The 23,764-nt window shown below is 36.6% G+C and overlaps 1 protein-coding gene across 3 annotated transcripts in view; it reads right to left on the reverse strand.

The window, feature by feature from the left end:
* Positions 1 to 23,764, reverse strand: part of itgbl1 (integrin, beta-like 1) — a 106,468-nt gene that overhangs the window by 8,391 nt on the left and 74,313 nt on the right. For all 3 annotated transcript variants that reach the window (XM_015363460.2, XM_006638900.3, XM_015363459.2), the window contains exons 9-10: positions 12,782 to 12,928; positions 6,644 to 6,757 (exon numbers count right to left, since the gene is read on the reverse strand). In XM_015363460.2, the coding sequence (XP_015218946.1) occupies positions 6,644 to 6,757; positions 12,782 to 12,928 (261 nt within the window). The remainder of the gene's footprint in view (positions 1 to 6,643; positions 6,758 to 12,781; positions 12,929 to 23,764) is intronic.

Genomic DNA, 23,764 nt, shown 5'->3' on the forward strand with positions numbered 1-23,764 from the left:
TTGCAGAGGATATTTTTAATATTATCATTATATTAAGATTATATTCTTATTTTTATGATTATAATATAGAAACTGTGAATTGGTTAGCAAATTAAAAAAAAGACTGCTTCCAGAAATAAGATTTAAACCATATTTGCCATAGAACTCTTAAGAATAAATGCATTATTAATCAAGCCAGTCCCGGAAAGGGCTATTCCAATTCGCAAAGCACTCGGGATGTTGCTGGAGTTGTCAATCCTTATAGTAGCTTGATGTCATGCAATTGACATGCCTAAAGGTTAATTCATTTCCAAATTAATTTTATTCTCTAGTGGTTGATGATACCCCATGTAGTCATGGGAGGCAATACACCAAAATCAAAATTTAAATAAAATTAATAAATTATGCGTACTACAGAGTTTATGGATATGCCTGCAAACAGAAATTCAAGTGCAGTGTTTATGTTTTTGTGAAACATAGGATGAGTACATTCCACAGCAAATGACATGACATCTTGTTAATAAGGTAACCTGCCTAAACAAATTGTGGATGCTTCTGGTGACTTGTGTTTGCACATCTAACCCATACTCCATCCTCAAGAAGCTAGGGTGGGAACACCAAACAAGACAAATCTCAGGGCGGGGTTATTTTTTGTTTTTTGTTGTGTGGCTTCTTGTGCTTTCCTACAATGACAATCCTATTCATCTTTTTGGTTATGCTCTTCTACAGTTCGCTATGATATACCGTAACTGCATGAGGCACGTGGATTTCAGCAACACAGAATTTAGTAATTCAGGTGGGTAGCTGCGTCAGCATGCGTAGGCTGTAAAGGAACAAGTAATAGGTTTATTCCATGCTGAAAAGAGAAGAAAGAAAACACAATGTTTTGGCTGTGGAGCCTTCTTCAGGTGTGAGCCTTCTTCAGACTTTATTAATTACCAACATTATTGTAACTACTGTACACCATGTGCTGAAATAATGCTGTTTTGATTGTGTCTTTTAGGGCTATCATTTCTTTTTTGTACCAAGGACTGTGTACCAGACTTTTATTTTTGCTCGCCAGATGGTAAGACACTATGTTACCTCAAAGATATTTAGCATTTTTGTTTCCATTTGTTTTTGATTTGTTGATACATAGTCCTCTCCTAAACAATGGTGCTACACAAATCATTTTCTAAATGAGCCTCTCACTGCCCCCTGGCCAATTACCCACTACCCAGGATTTGCATCTCAACGTGGTCTTGTTTTGTATTGTAATGAACACTTCATGTTCTGTGTTAGCGATGTGGGGAATGACAGGCTGGAGAGAACTTTACAGGCTCACCAACAGTTTTATTGTCCTTTTCATTATAGTGTGCCATGCTAATCACTGATCTGGGAAGGCAGAGAGAGAAAGTGCAGGTATCCACTGGATGCAGTGGTGGGATTCATGTTTATTTTAGCTGATCACTGTTATGCTGTAGCGTGATGGTTGGTTGAGTCTCAAACGCAAGTTCCAGTGTGCTGTTAAAGATGTTAAAAGAAAAGCGGTGAATGGCTTGGTCAGGAAAAACAAGGTAGATCTGATGCAGGCAGTGAAAAATACAGTCTGTGTGGAACTCTCTTAGAAAAAATAAGCGAGGCTCCCAGCTGAAAAAATAAAAGGGGAGAGGCTGGCGAACTGAGGCTGTAAAAATGATTCAAAAAAGGGAAACACAAAAATAAGGTGAAGAAACATTGAATTAAAAGAAGAAACTTTTCTAACAAAGTGAAGCGAACAAAGAGAAGCAAGTGCTCGCACAGAGGTTGAGGCTCTAATGATGGAGTAACGATACAGCAGTTTGAGGTGATTAAATAAGATATGTAATTACGTTGATTGTAAACTAGATCAGGTGCCTGATTGAAAAATGCTGGCTTAAATGAAAGGTGCCCTGATCCAGTTTAAGTGGCATGTTGTGAGCTTGTGGGAATGTTGTTGTTGCCAGGGGCAACAGCAGGCCACGAGTAAGTCTTGGCCTGGATATGACAATTTGTTTTTTGAATACTGTTGGTTGTTTTATTAGATAAATTTATTTTACTTACCTTAAAGCCAATGCATTATTACTTTAATTATCATATGAAGGAGGATAGCTTGTCTGTATGCGAAAAGACAAATTCCTAATGCAAGAAATTGTATAGGGCTAATAAAGTGATCTATACTGTAGTAAGTTATGCAACAGAATAGGGGTAAACTTGGTTATGTTTGCTATAAAACTGTCAATGTTAAATCAGTTATTCCTATTACTTTAATTTTAACACAGCAAATATGAATTCTGAGCATTTTAAGTTCATTACATCTTACTCTAGTACTTCCTTACAGTGATTAATCACTTCACTTTAACACAGGTTTAAAGTTGAGGTTATGAATTAGTCTTTTGATTCTATGACCAATGTAAAGAAATGCTCTAGTGGATCATTGGGAACATGTGCCCATCCATTATTCTGAGCCCCTGTCCTTCATATTTTATATGTGACTGCACTAAAGATCATATAAATCTTGACAAATTAATTGATATGACATTGAACACACGGTGTAAATTAAAAGCATAATTGCCTGTGTAGCTCTATACAGTATATACCCGAAATATAAAATATAAATATAAAATACCTTATTAAGAAGACTCCATTGATTTAACAGAAAATGGATAGCCCCAAATTAAGATAAGCAGTTTAAAAGCCTTCAAATTAACAAAACTGACATAGTTCTAAGTGTAAAGAAACTGTTATTTTCCTTTGAAATCAGCCAGAAGATTTTATTTCCACTCCCACAGACTCTTGGAGATGTTCGTAATTGTCATCTTTCCCCCCCTCGTTCCCAGATTACAAGCTGTTATTTTGTTCAGTCTGTCATCATCCCACTGTTCTTGGCCCTGCTGGGTTACATTTCAGGATCCAGGCAGCAGTACAGGCACTGTAATTGGTTCAGCCCCACATGTTGACCTGCTGTTACAGTGAATAAATGTCAGACTCACTAATTTAATGGAACAAATTTAAGAGCAAATTTAATGAGGAAAAAGTTGTGTTATTTATAATTTAAAAATGCGAAGCAGTCAGTATATCTTAATACATCTAAACGTCCTTTTCTGGAGATGCTTTTTACAAATATTTTGTTGTAGTGCATTATGAAAAACAAAATATTTCACTGAGAATCTGGGCCACTGCTAAACATGACAGCCAAATTGGAGTAGTTTATTAAATCACCCAGAACACTGAAGTTAAGTATTTTTCATGTAATTCAGAATATTATACTATTTCTAACTGCCATCCAATTCAGGATCACGGTGAAGCTGGAACTTATCCCAGCAAGCAACAGGTGCAAGGCAGGGTATGCTCTGGACTGGATGCTGAGATGGCAACACAAAAGTCCCCCTTGTATGCTACCGACACAAAATTTTAAGTTGTTAGCTATGCTGATGCACAAACTGCTGTGATCTACAGTAGGAATGGCTAGTCAGGTTTGTATACTGTACAGTAGTTGTCACTGTACAGTAGTTGTACAGTAGTTGTGCAGAAAAAAAATCCCTAACCCGATCTTTCAACAATTGTGCTTGGAAATTAGTAGCAGTTCACAAACGGCTCCACGTTTTTTAATAGTGGTGCTAATATTGTTACTACTATTATTTCTGAAGAGGCAGTAATGGCCAATCTCTCCAATACTGTAGCTGTGGTGTGAGACAGCGTTTCTAGAGCATGCAAGGACTCTGCTTTCACTATCTCAGTATCTTTGCGCTGCTTCAGGTAGATCTGTGTGCATGTGCACACTTTACTTCTGTACATACAAACTCACAAGCATGGTACACAGAAAAAACAACAGGCCAAACAGGCGTGGAAACAATTGTTTACGATTGCTCCTATTTATTTTATGCACAAATACAAGATTACCATAAGACTTGTTACCTTATTTATCCAAACACTTTTATAATAATTGAAAAAAATATGTGCTTCTAAGCTGGTTCAATATTTTATATTGAAAGGGTAGAAATAAAAAGGAAAGTACATCTAGTTCTATAAATATAAATATAAAGTTATGCTGTGAGTCAACTATAATTTGAATAAAAACAGCGGACTAATTTAGACAACAGCCTGGATTTCAGATGTGTCATGGAGGATAGAAAAATGTTTTGTAAAAGGTTAAATAAAGATATCCAGCATATAATGATGGTATAAAGACACAGGACAGAGAGAGATTCTCTTTAGGAATAATCTGTTAGCATAATTATGTTTATCGGTACTATTTTCTGTCTGTGCATCATTTTATTGAAAAATTATGAGCTGTAAGATAATAAAATGTACTGTATTTTGAATGAATTACAATGAAGCAAAAGTGGGCTGAGAAGCATTTAAAATTAGTCATTAAAAATAAGGTGTCTGAAACAAACCAGGAGTTACAGTATGTAGTTCTTATAAATGTTACGTCCCAGTGTGTGGTCCATGTGTGTTTTGTTGCTATGTTCCACACTTCCTGACCTTGATTGTTCTCCCTCCCCCATTGATCCATCATTACATCATTGTTTCTTTGTGACGTCATCATCAGTCAGCTTCTTGGCCAATCAGAGTGCAGCTTATTTAGTATATTAGTTGGAGGTTTTCTGAATGAAGGGGCCTTTCGTTTTACTTTGGTTCCGCTTGGCTTAGCTTCGGTTTTGTTTCGCTTTTAGCTTTTGCTTTGGCTTTGTTCGTGTGCGTTTTTGTATAGCTTCAGTTTTGTTGTTTTTGTTGGTTTGTGTTAGTCTCTTTGTACTTTCGTTTGTTTGTTGTGTGTTTATCCTTTTTTTAGCCATTACCTTGCCCAGACATATTTTATCAACCTCTGTGTTCTTTTGTACCCTGTTACTTGTTTTCCCTTTGGTATTCATAGTTCACTTGTGTATTTGTGTGAACTTTTGTGTATAGGGTTAGTTTAGGTTGTTGGGTACATTCTACACACCTAGTTGATTTTTGTATTAGTAACACTAGTTTAGTATGGGTGAGTGCCGTTTGTCTTGTATGGTTTTGAGTAGTCAGTGGAGGTTAGCTAGGGTGTTTGAAGACGCCGAAGACTGAGTATTTCGGGTTTTCTTTGTAGTTAGGTCAGCTCCCCTCACTTTCTTAGCCAGCTCCATTTTATTTATTTTCTTTTCTTTGGAACTGCTCTAGTTTCCTCTCCCTGTGTGTTATTGTGTCCTTTTACAAACCAGTCACTTATTCACCTTAAAATAATCACTTTTGCACCAACCCTTGTTATCACGCTTCCCAAGTCCCTCACCAGAACCCACCTGCATCCCAAAACTATCCCAAATGTTACACCCCTTTACCCCCAGACACTTGGGGTCATAACAATAAACCTGCCATAGTTTTGCTACTCAATGTTTTTAATTAGAAACTATGCTGCATTAAATTAATCTAAAGCCATTGCTAATACATTTAATTTTCCACATCACTCATCAATTGAACATATAATGAGAATAGCTTGCTTCAGAGAATCCATGAAATTCCTGAATGCAAAAATGTTGATTTTGGTGCTTGCTTGTACTAATATAAATCAGCATATATAAACAGTGTATCACTCTTCTTCAGAGAAGGAAAGTTTTACTTTTTTCCCCGGTGAGACATTTATTTTTCTGTTAAGTAGCTTGTATTCCCTGACAAACATTACTTGATTTTAATGAGACGCATTAAAATGATGTAGCATACAACCGTATTTATAAATATGCTAATTAGTGACATTCAATAATTCTTGTTTTTATCCCGTAGTTTTTTCATTATGAAATATCGCAGTTATGTAACTCTTTTAAATGTTTTAGAGTCTTTCATTATTATTTACCAGACATATTCAGCAAATGATTTATAATAATGATATAAAAATAATGCTTGTGATCACATTAAGCTCTCAAGGAGCTTATTCTTATTTATAATGTTTGTTTTGCCTTGACCTTTAATGGCAAGTCTTTAGTTAAAGGACTAGAAAGAGTTAATTTAATCTTTTCTGAAAGGTTCATACTGTTTTTGCCTTTGGCACCACCTCCAAATAAACATTCCTGCACAGTGTGATGTAATAAACAGTTATGTGATATAATAAAGTAAATAAGGGAACTGGAGATCAAAGTCAGAATGGTTACACATGCAGTTGTGGTTAAGAACAATATGTATTTAGTTAATATGTCTGAGGAAACTTATTTTTGGTACAGTAGCTCCTATTTGACTATATTTTTGGTCATGTACCTTCAAATAAAATGTAAAATGGTGTGTGTGTGTTTGACATGCAAACTGCTAAATGACAAAAGATATAAAACTCATCATGCTGTGAATCATACTGTGTAAATTGAACAATGATGTGATAAACATATTGTAATTCACTGACGTATAGAGCGGCAGGCAAAAAGGTTTCTACAGCCTTGTTTGAAAAATGGGAATGTCATGATTAGAGAAAATTACATTTTGCTTCACACACATAAAAAAATCTATCCACTAAATAGATCTCAATTAAACCAAAACAGGAAAAGTTTGCTGTCTCTGTTCTGTAAAAGTCCTGTTAATATTTTTCTGTGCTCATAACACCTTGTATTTTTTCTTGCAGTGTCAATAGATTTGAAGCGGATTGTGATCCAGATTATAACAACTTGTAAAGGTGTCGATAGGTGATTGTACACTTCACTTTGTTCATTACCTGTGCAGATCAGCCCATCTTGTTTGTCACACTCTCGGTCATCACATTCGCAGAATTCTCCTGATATGTACCATTCCCTGGGAGAACAGATACATTTCCCACAGTGACAGGAACCTGAAATCGTAAAATGTTAAGAATGTGACATTTTATACAAAGGTTACGTTTTTGATATATGCTGAGCATCAAATGAAATTTATCACTTGCTACTTCAACACATTTGCAAGGTTATTATCAGAAAAAAATGACATTTTATTGAACAGATGTGACACAGGTAGATTCACTATGCTGATTAACGTTTGTTATCATCAAGGTAGATCAATAGGGAGCTAGTGTGAATGTCACAGTCTAGTAGTTCATGTGGCCTGGGATTCAAGCAATATAAGCTATACTTCCGCTCATCCCTCAGATGTTGAAAAGTCCTCATGACTGGCAAGTGTGGTTTCCACAGCAGAACAGTCCCATTCTTATTTCCCAAGAAAGCTGCCATTAAAAGAGCAACATAAGGATGTCCATTTTCTTGTTGGAAGTTGTTATGGATGTGTTTGCAACAAGGGCAACCTAGAGATTCCAGAACTAATCAATCAGAAGTTAATCAATGTAGTGTCGTGTCATGTTGCCATCAATCCTTTGTTGCAACCTTGCGTTCCTCACGCACTGAAGCTGGCAGCATGAAAATCGGCCCCAAGGACAAATATCATTGTGAGAATCAGTGTTGTGAGTGATACCGTTCCAGGGTGTGGCCTTGCATTGACAGAGTATGTTTTGCTGTTACAGCTTGCTAGGTTAGACCCCAAACAGCAAACAACAGTGGACTGACTTAATTTGGCTTCCAACATATCACTTGCACAAAGGCATTGTTCTTCTGAGTGGGGAGGCATATTGTTCGGTGTTTTTCGTTCTTGAATTTCACCCGGCTTGACATTCAAGGTTAAATAGGCAATCTCATCACCTGTTCCTGATCAGCTACCTCTATCGCAAACAGATCGCTATCTCATCAGGTTTTTTAGTCTATGGTTCAAGTCCTGGTCCTGGAGGATACTGATATTTGCTCATACCAAGTTCCTGACCATAGTTTAAATAACTTCAGATTTCCCCTCATTCAGGGGTGTTGCCTGAAATGTACTAAAACACAAAAAGGACTGTGTAAGTGCTTGCTACATTTTTATTCCCTCCTGTGTCTGTTCATCCTTAACTGATCACCTAGTAACAGCTGTTTAGTCAAACATACAGTAATGACAAATAATTTGAGGAGAGACTACTTCAAATTCTGTGTTCTTGAATTGTTGGAAACATTGCCCTTGAAGTAGGGTGTTTTTGAAACTCAGGAATGAGTGCAGAAACAAGTTAACCAATAGTCTAAACAAGCAAGCAGATCAAAGTCATCAATTAGAGCTTGGCTGGAATGAAAGCTAGACGATAGTTGTAGTTGTCTCTTAGGAGCACTGTGGCCTTGGGACCTACAGATTTAGTGCTTATGCTACAGTAAAAATCACTAGAATGTATCACAGTCAGTCACGAATGATCAGTTAATCAAAATAATTTGAATAACATTACAACAATATCCAACATTAATATACTTTATTTATACATATTGTACATGCATAAGAACACACATAACCAAAGTTTCTTTTGATGGTCAATATATAGTTGAAATTGACAGATCAAAATCGAAAAAATAAAATTGAAAGCAGCATGGGTAAACAGTTGAATAGCAAAAATATAATTCGGAAAAAGTAAAAGTTACTGTAATTCCACACTGAATGAACAATGTGGAAATAACACAAAGTTTTGGCCTACTTCTTGTGTGATCTCGAATTAACGTTTACTCATTCCTTTGCTGTCAACACATGCTCACCCATTCAAAAGCATAGTTAAATCTTGAACAGATGACTTCAATGTTTAATTAATGATACTTGTGAAAGCTAGAATGTCACGTCAATGTCATACAACCCAGTGTAAGTGGACCTTTTGTAAGATGACTTCTTACATTGAGTTGTACTTTTACGCAAAAAGATACGATTTTGTAGGCCAATGAAATCTACAACAATATACCAACTCATGCTACTGAAACCAATACTGTATATCATATTTTCCAAAAATCTAACTCTGTGGTGGCTTTCTACTAAAAAAAAAATATTTTGGAGAAAACAAATATGCTGCCTTGACTGCTGATTCTGTGTTTTTTCAGATTTTCCTCATATTTCCTTCTAGTTGCTCACTCTAATTTAATATTAAGGGTTATAAAAAAGGGGAAAGTCATAAAAAACTTCACTGAAGCAACACCTGCTGGTGCCAGAATTGCTTTTAAGATTGGTTACTGAAATTAGAGATTGCTTCCCTGTTCATCTGTTTTAGACAGTTTGGAAAAAGTAATGATTGCCTCCAGTGTGGGAGCAATCAGTTCAGGATTTGTATAATTAATCCTAATTGAGGCTATGTAATTGGCTTTGATAGACCCACAAACAAAACAGGTGCTCTAACAGGCCACACATGCTCATACAAAAATCTCCCTGTAACCTTTCCTCCTGATTTTAAACACCTCCATCTTTTGAAGCATCTGCCATTGATTTTTGTTTTTCTTGTTGTAGGGGAGGTATTAAGCCTTTAGAACTGCAGCCACGCACACAAAACAAACTCTAAATGGACCCCCTTTCTCAACATGTCTTAATTTTACACAATGATAAACTAAATTGCAGCCTTATTTGTAAAATTTATTGTTGTGTTTTAAAAGGACATTTATAGCAGTTGGATGTACTGTTAGAGTGGTATTAAATGAAGTTTGCTGGCAGTCAGATAGATGAATTTCCCAATGTCTGCCTCTTATTCAATGCTGCCTGAAGGAAAAGATGCCATTCAAACTTTTCTATTTTTACCTGTGGTAGGGACTTCAAAATAATGGTTGTGAAAGGTGTATTACTGCTTTCATTTTACTATGTTTATGTAATATACCCAAGGAAAGCCATCAGTGGCAATCCTATTCTATATACAGTATATATAAAGCAATAAAGCAATGGATTTGTTATTGTGCTGTACCTGCACTCAATGATGTTCTACAAATCAGTTATTTTGAGGACAAATAACTACCCAGTGCATAGACCTGTAAATAAGATTTTTAAGCCTGAAGTGCACAATGCCTCACCTGTCAGTTTCACTGCATTTTGTAGCATTAACTTGTTCCACAATATATTTCTTCAGCTTTCAAATGCTTTTTAAAGAAAATATAGTTGCCAGGATTGTTACAGTAGCATTACAGACTAGACATAAACAACAAGAGATCCGGGAAGAATATAAATTCATCAACAGCAATCGCCACCCACTCACTCCATATTGTTTCAAAACTTTTCTCACCAAGTATTTTCTCTGCTTTACTTCTACCTTGAAAATTCTGTGCTTCACTCTTTCCTAAGACTGCTGGTCTGTACAAGTATACACCCAGTTTAGATTCTTATCCTCGCCTGCTGCTCTCTTTTCATTACTCCAGTCCAGTTTGCTCTCTTGCTCCCCTTACCCTGCTTGTCCCCTCTGCTTATCATATGGTGGCTCTCTGTTAGTAACTCTCCTAATTCCTGGATCTTTTTACTGTATTTTACTCCTTAGTCCCCACGTGAAACCAGTTCTCTGTGAATATGAAGACCATCTCTGACTACCTTCAAGTGCGTCCCTAAAACTGAGATTTTGTGATCTTTTCGTCTTAAATCAGAAGGCCTGCACTACTTCAAATGGATAACAACCTACAGACAATTTACAAGACTTGTTTTTTTAACTCTCTTCTCTATATCAGGCAGGGTCCATGAGTGTACATCCTTCAACTCATTTACTATACTGTAGCTTGCATTTGTTCTTCTTTCTACTTGTACTGCAATCGGTTTATACAGCACAGTACTTCAAAGAACTCTGTCATTGAGCTGTCTCATTTCTTTTATTACTTATCAGCTAATATGTTCTTGAATGTGAATTGCCTAGGATCATCCAACCAATCAGAAAGTAAATAATAAATGCAAATAAAAGTCAGAATTCTAACACTGCAAAAAAGCACGTGATCAACATATTGTCTCAGATCAAATAACTATGGGTTTCACAGAGTCTTGGCTTATGGTATGTTTTTTGGGGGTTTGGTTTAGAGTATATTATACTTTGTACAAAACGTAATATAACCATGAGATACAGTATGTCAACAGTACTCTGTGTAGAAAATGAATTATTATGTTTCCAATGGAGGTCCAATGCTTGTAATACCGGTGCTGTTTATGACTGCAATCACATTTTCTGATGAGCTAACCCTGCTGGCTCTTGTGTCCTGGGATCACTTCTAGACTGGGTGTTCTTTTTCTGTATGTAGTTTGCATGTTCTCCTCGTGTTCATGTGACCTTTCTCTGGATAATATCCCATTACCTCTACTATATACAGTATGTCCAGGTCTCAAGCCTTCAATTACAAGTACCCCTTTTTTACCATAAACATCTAAATGCTCGTACATGTTGTGGAAATTAATTCAAATTAATAATAAATAAAAATATTGCCACTGAAATCCCATGAGAAGCTTAAGAGGGGTGCAGATGTCTGAATAATATCTACAGTACATGAAGGCTCTCAAAAGATTACATGCAATTGGGCTTCAAAAATAAAACTTTCAACAAAATCAATAAAAGCTACAAGGTAGTGGTAATAGAAAATTGGTCATGCTGTTTTACAGAATGAATCTAAAAACATCTAAAATGTAAGAAAAGCAGTGTGAACCTTATTAAATATCCAACGATTCTGCACTGTTCCTCAAGTACAGCATGAAGATGCTCAAGATTCCATCCAGTTACTCAACATTTTGAGAAACTTTGTCAAAAAAGCTCATTTTGTGGTTTCCTGAAAAGGTTGTTTTAATTTTAATGTTACTGATCCATTCTGCAACAGGTTTTACAGGAAGGCCTTCTAAAATATGAGATCACCTAAATCTGATTTCTTATAGTTTAGATATATACATGGATTAAAGCTGTGTTAATTAAAACAGCTTTGGGGGCCTTATTTTTACTAGGGCAATACCCTACATTCCCTAAAGTACTACAAATATCTGCTTCATCTTAAAATCTTTAAATACACTTTAATGCCTATAGGCTTTTGTGAAGCTTATCATATCTGTCACCATATATATGATAAGCTTCACAAAAGCCTATAGGCATTAAAGTGTATTGTTATATTTATACAAAATGAAAAAACGGTTTTGCTGCCCCTCATATCGTAAAACAGGTTCTTACCCCAATCTGAGCTCCTCAAAAGCAATAATTTAGAGGCCAAGATAATCATGTTCCTGATTCAGAGAGATGAAAAATATTACATGCAGTCATTGATACTGTGATATTGATATATTTAAAATACATTACACTAAACAGCAAAGCCATAAAAAACATATTCTTGTCACTTCTCATTTTGTGTTTTTGATATAAAGAAATACAAGAACTAAACCAGGAACAAAAAGATAATAATTATCCAGGAATAAGAGCAGACCATCTGACGTTAAAGGCTGATATAGCTGAAGAATTCATTTAATTTAAATTGATTTTCTGTAAAATTCTAGAGTGTAGAAGAGCAGGAAAAGTAGATTTTTGTTGCTGTGATTCAATATTATTCACACAAAACAGCCAAGTAATACAGTATATACTGTACTATACATGCTGTATAAGACTTGTGCTTGTCTGAATATTCTTCAAAATGAGGAGTTTCAACTATTTTGTATTTATGCAAGCAGCAAAAATCTGGTATTAATAATTTGCTTCTCTTGCACTTATAGTAGTTTGCAATAGTTCTTAGATTTTCTTAACATCTCCTCAATTGATATGAGGCTACTTGATGGCCCTTATAATAAAAGCCTTCCAAAATGCTGAAATTCAATTCAGCTTTAGACATAAGAAGCAGCATCTGAAATAATAAATAAAAAATAGAAGCCCTGCATTTTTACCATTGCTTGATATGACATTAGTGAGACCCTAGATATAAAAAAACATGGGCATGAATGAAGTTTAAATCAAAGTAGGATCTAGAAATGTATTATGACTGATCATATCAGATAACCTTTCGAACTTTCGAAGATGGACTTTGTTAAGAAAACCCTTTTAGTTTTATTTTAATTTGTTTCAGTTTGATCTTACCTTTCCCATTACACATGACCCCATCTGACGTTTCACACAGGCTCTTGCTCTCCTTATCCGTCATGTTGCAGCTCCGAGGAAACTGGCACAGTTTACCAAACCAGCCATCACTGCAGATGCATCGGCCACAGGAGCAGAAGCCATGCCCTACAGTACCATACAAACAGCAGAAATGGATTAGAATTGAGGTCCACAACCCCAGTCCTCCTGGAACTGCAAGGGCTTTTAATAGACAAAAGGTGAACGATTGGAAACTTGTTCGCTTCTGCCAATTATGCAAAAAAAAGTAACAACCAGAGTTGCTGAGCCCTGTGCTAGACACACTGTGTACCAGTCCTCCTGTTTTCTTTCAGTTTTGCTTTTCTAAAAAAAAAGTGAACCTGTCTGATTCATGCAAGTCTAATTGCTCAAAAACACTTCCCTTGACAATAAAATAGCTTTGCAGAGTGACTCCTTCATCAAGTGAGAGAAGGGGGGAAAAAAAGCCCAAGGGATGAGCAATCCTTGAAACGCTTAAAAGCCAATCCTGGAGCACCTTAAACCTACCATAATCAGACGCTTGTTAACTTCACTCTTTTATCAGAGACTTGTTTGAGTCCCGCTTCAGTCATAGGGAAGAAACGTTCATTGGAATTCAGATAACAACAGGGTTATTATACCATCTACTGATTCCTCTGCCTTTTGGTTTTAGAGTATCTAATCTTGCTCTATAGATTTAATTGAAGGTGAATAAGTAGAAGTCTAAAGTGTAAGGACAATGGGGTGTTTCATGTTAAAGTAAACCAATAATATTAAAGGTGGCAGATTTTCATTAGTTACAATTGATGGAGAAGGTGGTGAAAGACCATCTGCTGTGTAAAAGCTCTGTGAAGGGGTTAAACATAAACTGAAGTTTGCCTAAATGTCCTTTGAAACCATTTTTGCTTACGAATTCTGCCTACCCATATAAAATACAAAACATTTATTGTCTTAAATTCTTCCGACTTCGAAAAGTTAATATGACATCACAGATTTTTTCCAAGTGTAGTGTGGTGTTTTAATCATCTTGTTAAAACAGTTACCGTATAATAAATTTCTATCACTTAGAAATAGATGACTTTCATGTAAACAGGAGATTAATGAGATTTGAAATGATTGACTGGATATGCACTTTATAAAAAATGCTGAATAATTCTGGCAATCTGCAATAAAAGAACAAACTGTTCTGTTAGATACTGATAACATACTGTACAGTACAGTGATCACTGAAGTCCTGATTTCTCTGAGTGCGAGTAAAGCCCCTTGTTCAACTACTCTAAGAAGATTTTAAAAAAAGATTTTCAAGAGTTAAATGTAGAAAAGGGAAATTATCTCCCATCTTCCTCCACCTACACACACATACAGTACCAAAGCCCAGAAATGGAAAATAATATACTCTAGTTTTCAACAGACACTAAGCTGCAGCTATTAAGATGACCGAAGAAAAAGAATTTAGCTACAGGATGTAATTTAATAGATCATTTTTAGCCATCATAGACATGGATCATCTTAGACATTACCACTTTGCTAACGAAGTGTGGATTCATTCGTTTTAAGAAGCCTTATTAAATATTGTTGTCTTTGTATTGCCTTTTTGTTCTGGATAAGATGCACAAAACAATACTTTAAACATAAATATATCAACAACCTGTGTTTTATTGAAGTTTTATGCTACAATTAACTTAAGTAAACCTTACACTGTTTACACAGCAGCAAGTGTACAGAAAATCAAATATATTAACAATAAATAATGCAGTTCTTTACAGTTGGTTTACAGGGACACAATTACAAATGAAGTTCAAAGTATTCCAGTACATACTACATACAGTGTTACTCTTAAAAGTGCATGTCAGTTGATACCACAATCTTGAATTATTAGTGAAATCATTAAGTGTTGTCTTAGAGTCACCTTTCAACCAGTTAGCTTCAGCACTCACAATCTTTATTGAGCTTTATCATTTGCCATTGTGAGAAAGATCTCTTGCTTAAGACTCTCCTATAGTAATAGTAGTGTAATTTGGGCTTTACAAAAGTATTCATTTCAGAACATCTTTTTCTAAACCAGGTCTATGATTAAAGTGCCTAAATTTTTTAAGATCTTCATTCTTCTTCATGTCAGTTTCTCTTCTAGGATTAGACAACATCTGAGGGTCTCTACTTGTGTGCTGAGTGGGAAATTCTGCTTTTATCCCATACTGAATATCCTCCCAACAAAAACCCTGTAAGGAATCATGCATGCTCAGACAGGTAATTGAACTAAAGGCAATTGTTCCATGTGTGTAAAACAGACATAATGATGAAACCAGTCAATTTCTGATAAGGTCAGTTTGTCCTGTTAGTTCAATTCTCAGTGTAGCGTATGATTCAGCTGGACCTTGAAGATTTGTTTATTATCCAATATATTTGGCTACTAGGAAACTTCCAGTGTCCTTTTTACAAAATCATTAACAACTATTAACAACCCTAAAAATTCAGTCAGTCTGATACTTGAGAAAATATTAAAGATCACCTGTCTTTTACTATTACTATTTAATGTATTAATGCAAATGAAATACATATATTCTGCATTATTGTTATCTTAATTTCCCAAAGGAGTGTACTACTTACTTCTATACTATTACATGTTAGTTGTTAGTTATTTTTCAAAATTAAATGAGTGTAGCAGCAGCTGAAACCGCACTGATTTTGTCATCTTATGGCAATGATGAGTTATTAACAACATTAACAGTGAAATAAACGACTACACTTACATTACATTCTAAATTAATAATATTATAATATATAACTAACAATTTTTAAAAGCCTAGATTAGCACTGGAGCACCAGAAAGGGCCACGGGAGAGACTTTTTGACTCACATCTGAATGTGCCAATTAAAAAAATCTGTTGTGTTGTACAGTTATAGGGCCCCCTGGTGGCCACTGGTCCCTAGGCAGTTGTTGGGCCACCTTAACCAAGGGCCTGCCCTGTGTGTGAAGGCAGAACATCAGAAACTGTTATTTATCAACACAATGCAAATTACAAATCCACTAAGTGCCTTCTATTAAAGGCAAGTACAGCAGACACAAAGTTACTACCAAAGATTTGACTAATAATTTACTTGCATTGGAAACTGGGTCAAAATTTCTGATTTAATCTGAGTTGAGTCTCTGGGTAACAAGAATTACTTACATTTGGTGTTTCTAGAAAGCATTACCTTTGGATAAGAGCCCAGACACTAGTAAATTCATCTGCTGGGGAATGTCAGCATTAAATGGGGGTTCTTCACCGAAATTTGGGAGGGATTATGATAATCAAGCAACTTTAACCTCAGCTGCTCTAAGTCATAGTCATTCCCGATTACATTTGTAAAGCTAATGTTTATGCAGTATATTACACACAAACCCGTCTGTACTGCATTTTGTCACAGGCATCTCCCCTCTACCCCATCTCCACCTTTGCTAATCTCCAGCTACCCATTGGTTAGTCCTCACTCTGCATGGTTTCAGTCTCCTGTAGCACTCAGGAAACATCATCCAACATATCCAAATAATGAATGTCGTTATTCCTTGCAAATTGCAATTGGCTGGCTGCAAAGCACTCATCAGCCTTGATCCATTGTGAAAAGATGTCCAAGTCCCAATCTCACACCAACCATTTTGGGAAATAAATCTGGGGTAAGCTCTTCAAAATCCAAAATTCTAAATACATTGGAACATTCCTGTTTGTGCAAGCTTTTTATTTTCTTTTCCACTGCATTGAAGCGCTTAAAAAATTTGGTTTCACTCTGATTACACTTTCCAGAAGTGTCTGGCTAGTCTTACTACATGTCCTAAATGTGAATGTAATCTCTCTGAGACAAAGAGGATTTGGTAGCAGCAGAACTGTTAATATATACAATTATATATTTCAGACCCAACACCTTGTGCTTTACCCAATCTTATCATAAGCTTCTGAAGTTATTGTGGCTCTGATAAATGTCTTACTTGTGAAAAGTATCTACAGTATGTTTATGTTGAGACATACAGTAGTCTTCTAGCTCACTTACTAGGGGACTGTGGCGTTCCTGTCATACAATTCCATCTACAGTACACAGGATGTGAAATGAATGTAGATTAATTAAGATGGAGAACTGAAAGTATGACAGCTACTGACCTTAAAATTTAAATTAATCTTGATATACTCACCTCTAATTCGGTAAGATATCTGAGAATCTTGACAAAATTATTTTGTTTCCTAAAGTTGTTTGTGTGCAGTTTTTGAAAATCACAAATGTCACATTTTCACAAGTTGCACATGATGATCATGCTGAGCAACCAGGCTTTCGCACAGTTTGTTGTAGGCAATGCCTAGGGAAACATGTGTAATAAAAAGCCACAAGGGAGTTACTTGTCTCATCAATTTCCATTAATACTCATATTCTTTTTATACAACCACCAACACAAGGACACTTGGGCAGCTAAAAAAAGATTAAAAGTAAGTGAATTCTATACAGTGTGTGCTGTTGAGATGCAGACTCAACTTTATAATTAATAATTACAAAATGTTTTCAAAATGAAAATGTATGCAGAAATAATTTCAGTTTTCAGTTTAATAAAAAATAATCTGGAATTTTATTAGTACAGTAGGGTCTCAACATCTGTAAATTTAACATTCGTAGATTTGCTTATTCATGATTCAGTCAGGCAGATAGGGTCTTGGATGGATGAAAAGCAATTTTTAAATTAGCTGTGCAACAGACAGGGATCGTAAGATGAAGTGAAAGAGCCTCACCCTACCCCGTATCCAAGTACTCACCACCCAGCATCCACATCTCAGTGTGGTCTAGTTTTTATACTGTAGCAAACACTCCCGGTTCTGTGTTGGCAGTGTGGAGACAACATTTTAGGCTCACAGACAGTTTATTGCCCTTTTCATTACATTGGGGTGTGCTAATCACAGAGGTGGAAAAGCAAAGTGAAGACACCTGCTGGACGCAGGGCAGGGATTCATGTTATTTAGTTTTTGCTGATTACTAGACATTTGTGTGTGCTGCTGTTTGTCTTAGCTGATAATTGTTATTGTGATTAACTTAAGGCCAATGCATTAGTACTGTAATTATCATATAAGAGAGGGTTACTTATGTCTTTTCACCACACATACACATACATGTGACAGTATAGGGGTGGACTTGGTTCTACAGTATGTGAATTTGGCTATACGTGATGGTTCTCTGCACCAGAGCCTTGTGAATGTATATATAAAAATCATCTGTAAAGTCTACTTATTCTATACCACTCTTTCTTTTCTGGATATTTGCCTCTCCACGAAACACTATCAACTTCTGTGTATTACAAATCCAGTAATTCATGTAGTTATCTTCTTTATAGCACTTTCCATCCCAAATGCTAAACACTAAAACTCTAAATTTGTCACAGAGCCATTTTGACTTTGTTGCTTGTTGGATGGTGGATTTTGGAAGTCCATACATCCATTTTCTAACTGCATCATCCAATTTAAGGTCATTGAGGATCTAGAGTCTATCCCGGCAAGCAACAGGTGTACAGCAGGGTACACCCTCGAACGAATGCCAGTCCATCACAGGACAGACATATAGAGACATACACAGATGCACACACTCGCACCTAGGATCAATTTTCACAGAAGCCAATTAACCTGCCAGTATGTTTTTGGACTATGAGAGGAAACCCAAGCGAGATCAGTTTGAACACACAAACTCCTTGCAGATACAGTAGCACCCCAGGTCTGGAATTGAACACAGAACCCTAGTGGTGCAAAGCAGCAATGCTGACCACTGTGCCACAAAATCAAGCCCTTGAAATGTGCTCTTGGTTAATTAACTTTGGCTATGTTACACACTGCAATGACAGGGCCCTAATCCCCAAACAGCCCTTTGCTCTAACACAAAAAGGAAATCCTAGACCGTGAACCATATTCCACTGGTGCTTCCCTTCCACCCCAACACCTTTGAAGATTTGAAGCCAAGATTAACCTCAAACCTGGATCTCACCTTCCCACTTCTGTCAATGACATAATCATTTCTGTTTTAAAACCATTCCATTCAAACAGAGGTTTTGGCTTTTCACACCTCTCGTCCCAGATCTCACTTCATCTGGAAAATCCTTCTCACCTGCTCGGTGCCTATTCTCACCTACTTTGTCCTTTGTGCTCCAAAACGTTACATCCCTGCTACCTTCTAAACTCTCAATCATACCTGATGAAGGCTCAAAAGCAAAACCATATGTTTTTTCATTTTATTTTTCACGGAATTTAACTTCGCTTAAACCTATTTAACAAACTTTTTTTATATATACAACCCCTTTGTAGCCAATTATTAAAAATTCTGATGATGCTGGAAACAATGATTATTACATAACAAAAATGAAAGGTTTGGATGGCTGGCTAGAAAGAGGGCTTTCATACTTAGTACACTTCAGGAACTCCATATTTGACACTCTGATTGCTCTGTCACTGCAAATGCTGTAACTGCTACAGGTGCATGAGCTGTGTGTATGTAAATTTCATGATATGTTACTGATGTACAGTGTTTATACAGATGAAAGGATTTCAATTACAGTAGGCCGGAGCCGTGGTAGCTCAGACGGCGAGGGGATCTACTGTAGCTCCTGACCAGAAGGTTGCGGGTTCGATCCCAGGAAGTGGCAAGTGATGTAGCTTGCTCTGATTCCTTCCAGATGGCTCCCAGGTCCACTCAGCCTGCTTTCCAAATGAGTACTGGGAATTAATCGTCCGGTAATAGGCCGACTGGAGCATGATGCTGACCACATTGCCTCCACCTCCAGTCGGGTGGTCAAGAAAAAAATGGTGGCCCTTGCCCCCCATTCCCCCATGGGCCTTTATGGCCTGAAAAGGGGACCTAACCTAATGGTAAGCTTTGCACTTTGTATTCAACTATGCAATCCAGAAAAGTGCAGTTTAAAATAGACTTGAATTTCACAAACCTTGTATAGGTAGAGCACAGTATAAAAAAGCTTACCATTATACCTCCTGCAGATCTAATTTCCAGGACTCGGGGCCTTCAAACATTATCAGAAGTACTACAGCAAGGCAGAACCTGGAAAGGGTAGATACCGGAATGTTGTCCTGTTCAATGTCATGGCAGATGTCAAAGGGATTTGTTGCATTACTCTCAATGGAGACCCGTTCTGTCAAACACCATGATACTCTCTTATTTGTTTGACAAATACATCTAGGCAGCCATAGGATTTCAGCAAAATCTACGAGGTGTTGTGATGTACTGTGTCCTAGCCTTCAGAAAAAATTAACAAACACAACATAAGAACACATCAACAAAAGATTACAAATGAGAGGAGGCCAGTCAGCTCATCTAGCTTGATGGGTTGCTAGTACCTAATTGATCTTTATATCTTATCTATTCATTCTTGAAAGAAGCCATGTTATGTCATGTCCCCAGCCATGGCTGACTCCAATAATATGGCTGAACATGTTATTCCAGACTCTCACAACTGTGATTTGCACTTGTATGCTTATTTTAACACATATTTCTATGGCATAAGCGGTGTGCCTTTGAATATACTGAATACTTGAATCAGGTCCCTTTGTGTTCCTCTCTGTTCTTGACTAAAATGATTCATAACAGTTTAGCAAAGTAAGCATCTTTGCTGATCTGTGTCTGGATATTGTGTAAGTAAAAATCTTTCTGATTGGATGTTATCAAATTTGATGGTAAAAATTCACCATTCACACTTCTAAATTGTAACAAAGTATTTGATTTGGGTCTATTTCCTATGCTTTTTCTGTTATATCAACTATTTCTCAGGTCATGCATTTATTTTTGTAAGTGTGCTTCATACTTTGCATTTTGCAGTCATTGCTGAGTTTCTAGGGAGTGGAATCTCACATAATTTTGATTTCTCATGCTGTAATCTATCCATGTTTTCAGTCAGGGAAGCCCAGTGCGACAGTGGCAGCTTCATACATCTTACTTTTTAAGCTTGCCCAGGTGTTGCTAATAGACTCATCATTCATTCTGGCACTGTTATCAGTTATATCATTTTCATACTTTCAATAGCAGTGTTGTCCAACCTTTTAGCATTCAAGCTTTTTTGTACAGGATGTACTGTACGCTCAATGCCATTTTTGTCCTTGATATACGGATGTTAAGAGTACTTCTTGAATTGCCTATGTCATTGTTTGTTGAAAACATACCTCGTGTGGCTCTGGTTTTAAAATGTCACTCAGGTAAAGATGGCGGGTCAGAGCACAGTCTATGTGTCACTACCTGCAAAAATCTCTATCAGCTTGGTGAAAGTATGTATTAGCTGTAGCAAGGTTGTGTTTGTGTAATGTGCTTGCTTTATCAAGCAGTAATTCTCCAAGAAAACTGCACTCTTTTTTGCCATGCTTCCCTTGGGCAGACTCACAGGCGCTATGGTCTTTATTGAGTAATATACTGAACTCTCCAGTTAAGACAATTTTACCAGATATTGGCTGCATGTTAATGTTTTCTTCAAGCCATCTGTATTTGAACAAGTCATTTTGGTTACATATCCATTCATTGGCGTGACAAAGGTATCCTGACCGTCAGGATTCCGTCACACACAGCCTGTGGTAAAGTGGGGAGTTGTCCAAGTCGACACCTGGTTCACTTACAGTATTTGCCCTGGTTCACTACTGAATGAACTGTGAAAGACAGGGAGATACGAGGAACAGCAGCTGGCTTTGACATTGCCCTAAGAATCCGTTTTTTATTATGTGGAGGTTGCCTTGTCCTTTCAAGCAAATATTTTTTTAATCCCCTGTCTGAACCAAGCAGAAGCATGCTTTTTTGTAGAATAGGGCTATTTGGTCAGCTACTGTAGGTAGCTGCTTCATGGATTCATGTTTGTGTAAAATAACGAGACCTACCCTTGTAGGGTGTCTGTGTACAGAGTTAAGACTAACTGCTTCCAGCTCCGCAGGCTTGCTGTCATTATTATCACTCTGCTGCAACAGGGCTTTTGCCCATCCTTTGATGAAAGCCTCCCCATTTCAAGTGTATTGGCTTACCTCCTGTTCTCTGCCAAAAGCTGATATGCTCTGAATCTGTGCCTCTCATATTTGCTCCAATGGTACAACAACTGGAAGTGGCAGAGATCTACCTGCTAACTACAGGTATAGACAATATCACAGGGGCAAGATTTTGATCATATGCTGATTGATCACTATCCACTACTGCTGCTGCTCAGCAACTTCCCAAACCAAATCCGCATGGATTTAGAGGTTGCTGACAATTCACAAGGCGAGTCTCCAGGAATTTGTACACATTACTAATGACCTGTCAAACCTGGCCACAGCCCCCACCTGGATGTGTACAGTAAAAGATCTTGAACCCAATTAACATCAATAAATTAAAAGTGACTAGTACACAGACTAGTACAAAGTCTGATTATTTTTAAGTTAATTTTAATTTTAGTTCTAATTGAAATCTTATTTACTGGAACATTTATAGAAACGTCATTTTGAAAGTAGGGAAGAGACTTTGCAGTAAAGGATAAACTTAAGGTAACTTTTTCATCGGTATTAGCAAAGCCATCAGGCCAAGGTAATTAGACAACATTAAGATTTAATTCCAACACATGCATTTGCCCTTTTTTCTCTCATTAAGAGGATTTGTTGAGTGACCCAAGAACGAGAGACAAGTTAAAGATGATTTTTCAAAGAGAGTGCTGTCTGATGCAACAGCAATGAGGAAGATTGTTTTGCAGATACCTATGTTAACCCAATGTAATCAGTTCCACTTTCATAGTGAGTAGTGAAGATGAGGGACATACATATTTTAAACTCCTTTTTCATACTAGCAGCATCTGGTCTGGCACTGTGAAGACAGAATAGACAGGCATCTATTGCAATGTCACTTTGCCGCAAAGTACAATAACCCATGAGAATGCATTCACATTAATATTTCACCACCTTAATATACTTTTAGATATCTGCAGTGCAGCACAGTAAAAAATCTGAAAATATCATAAAAAATACAAACACGAGAGTAATAACATAAAGGTAAATGTTATGAACGAGGCTGAATGATTTATTCAAAATTATAAATTCTTATTCTTCTTTAATATTCATAATAATAGATTATTACATGGATGTCCATTGCAAGTTTCCAGCATTCATTTACACATAATCCAGTAATCCATGCCTCTAGACCCTGAGGTTTTAGAAAGCCCTGGTTATGGATATGACATTTAAAGATAATAACCATGACGAATTAGTCCAGTAAAATGAATACGGTAATATAGTCCCATACAGAGAATATTTGTCATTACAGCTGTCAATAAATACCTAAAATAAGATGCATATTGCTTCTACAGTTGCAGATATAGTGTCCAGGAGTGTGACAAGAAATAATAACACTAGCACACTAGATGCAGATTCATAAAACCAGAGGTTTAACACTAATTATGAATACATATACAGTACATATGACACGATAAATGACTGGTGGCAGACATTTGTAAAGAATGTTTTTTTTGTGTGTGGTGATAGGAGTATCTGGTGTGCCAGTGAATGTTTTTTTTTGGACATTAAGTTCACCCTGCCTTGTTTTTTTAAATTATTTTCTATTAATACAGTAAAAGGACGTTCTATTACTATCTTAATAGCAAGAGCAAGGTTTGTACGACTATGAAAGAAGCTCCTCAGCCATGCTCTTAATTCTAATACCCCGATTTCTTTAAAGAAATGTCTGGAAGAAATCCTTTAATCAATTAGGTTAAATCAACTGCCCCGTGGGCTAGATGGTCTTAATGGGCTCCCTTTCATTTCGAACCTTATGTTTTTAACATAGTGCTCGCTAAACCTTTCTGGGTTCTGCAGTGATTGAGGCCAGATTGTAGACACTCAATCCTGTTTATTCAGCACAACCGCACATGTCCTTACATTTTCGTTCACATGATAAACGTTTGCTATGAAAGAAATAATGTAGGATAGTATTTTAAAAGGATATTATTATGAATGGGGG

The sequence above is a fragment of the Lepisosteus oculatus genome, chromosome 15, assembly GCF_040954835.1.
Source record: "Lepisosteus oculatus isolate fLepOcu1 chromosome 15, fLepOcu1.hap2, whole genome shotgun sequence".
NCBI classification, from domain to species: domain Eukaryota; kingdom Metazoa; phylum Chordata; class Actinopteri; order Semionotiformes; family Lepisosteidae; genus Lepisosteus; species Lepisosteus oculatus.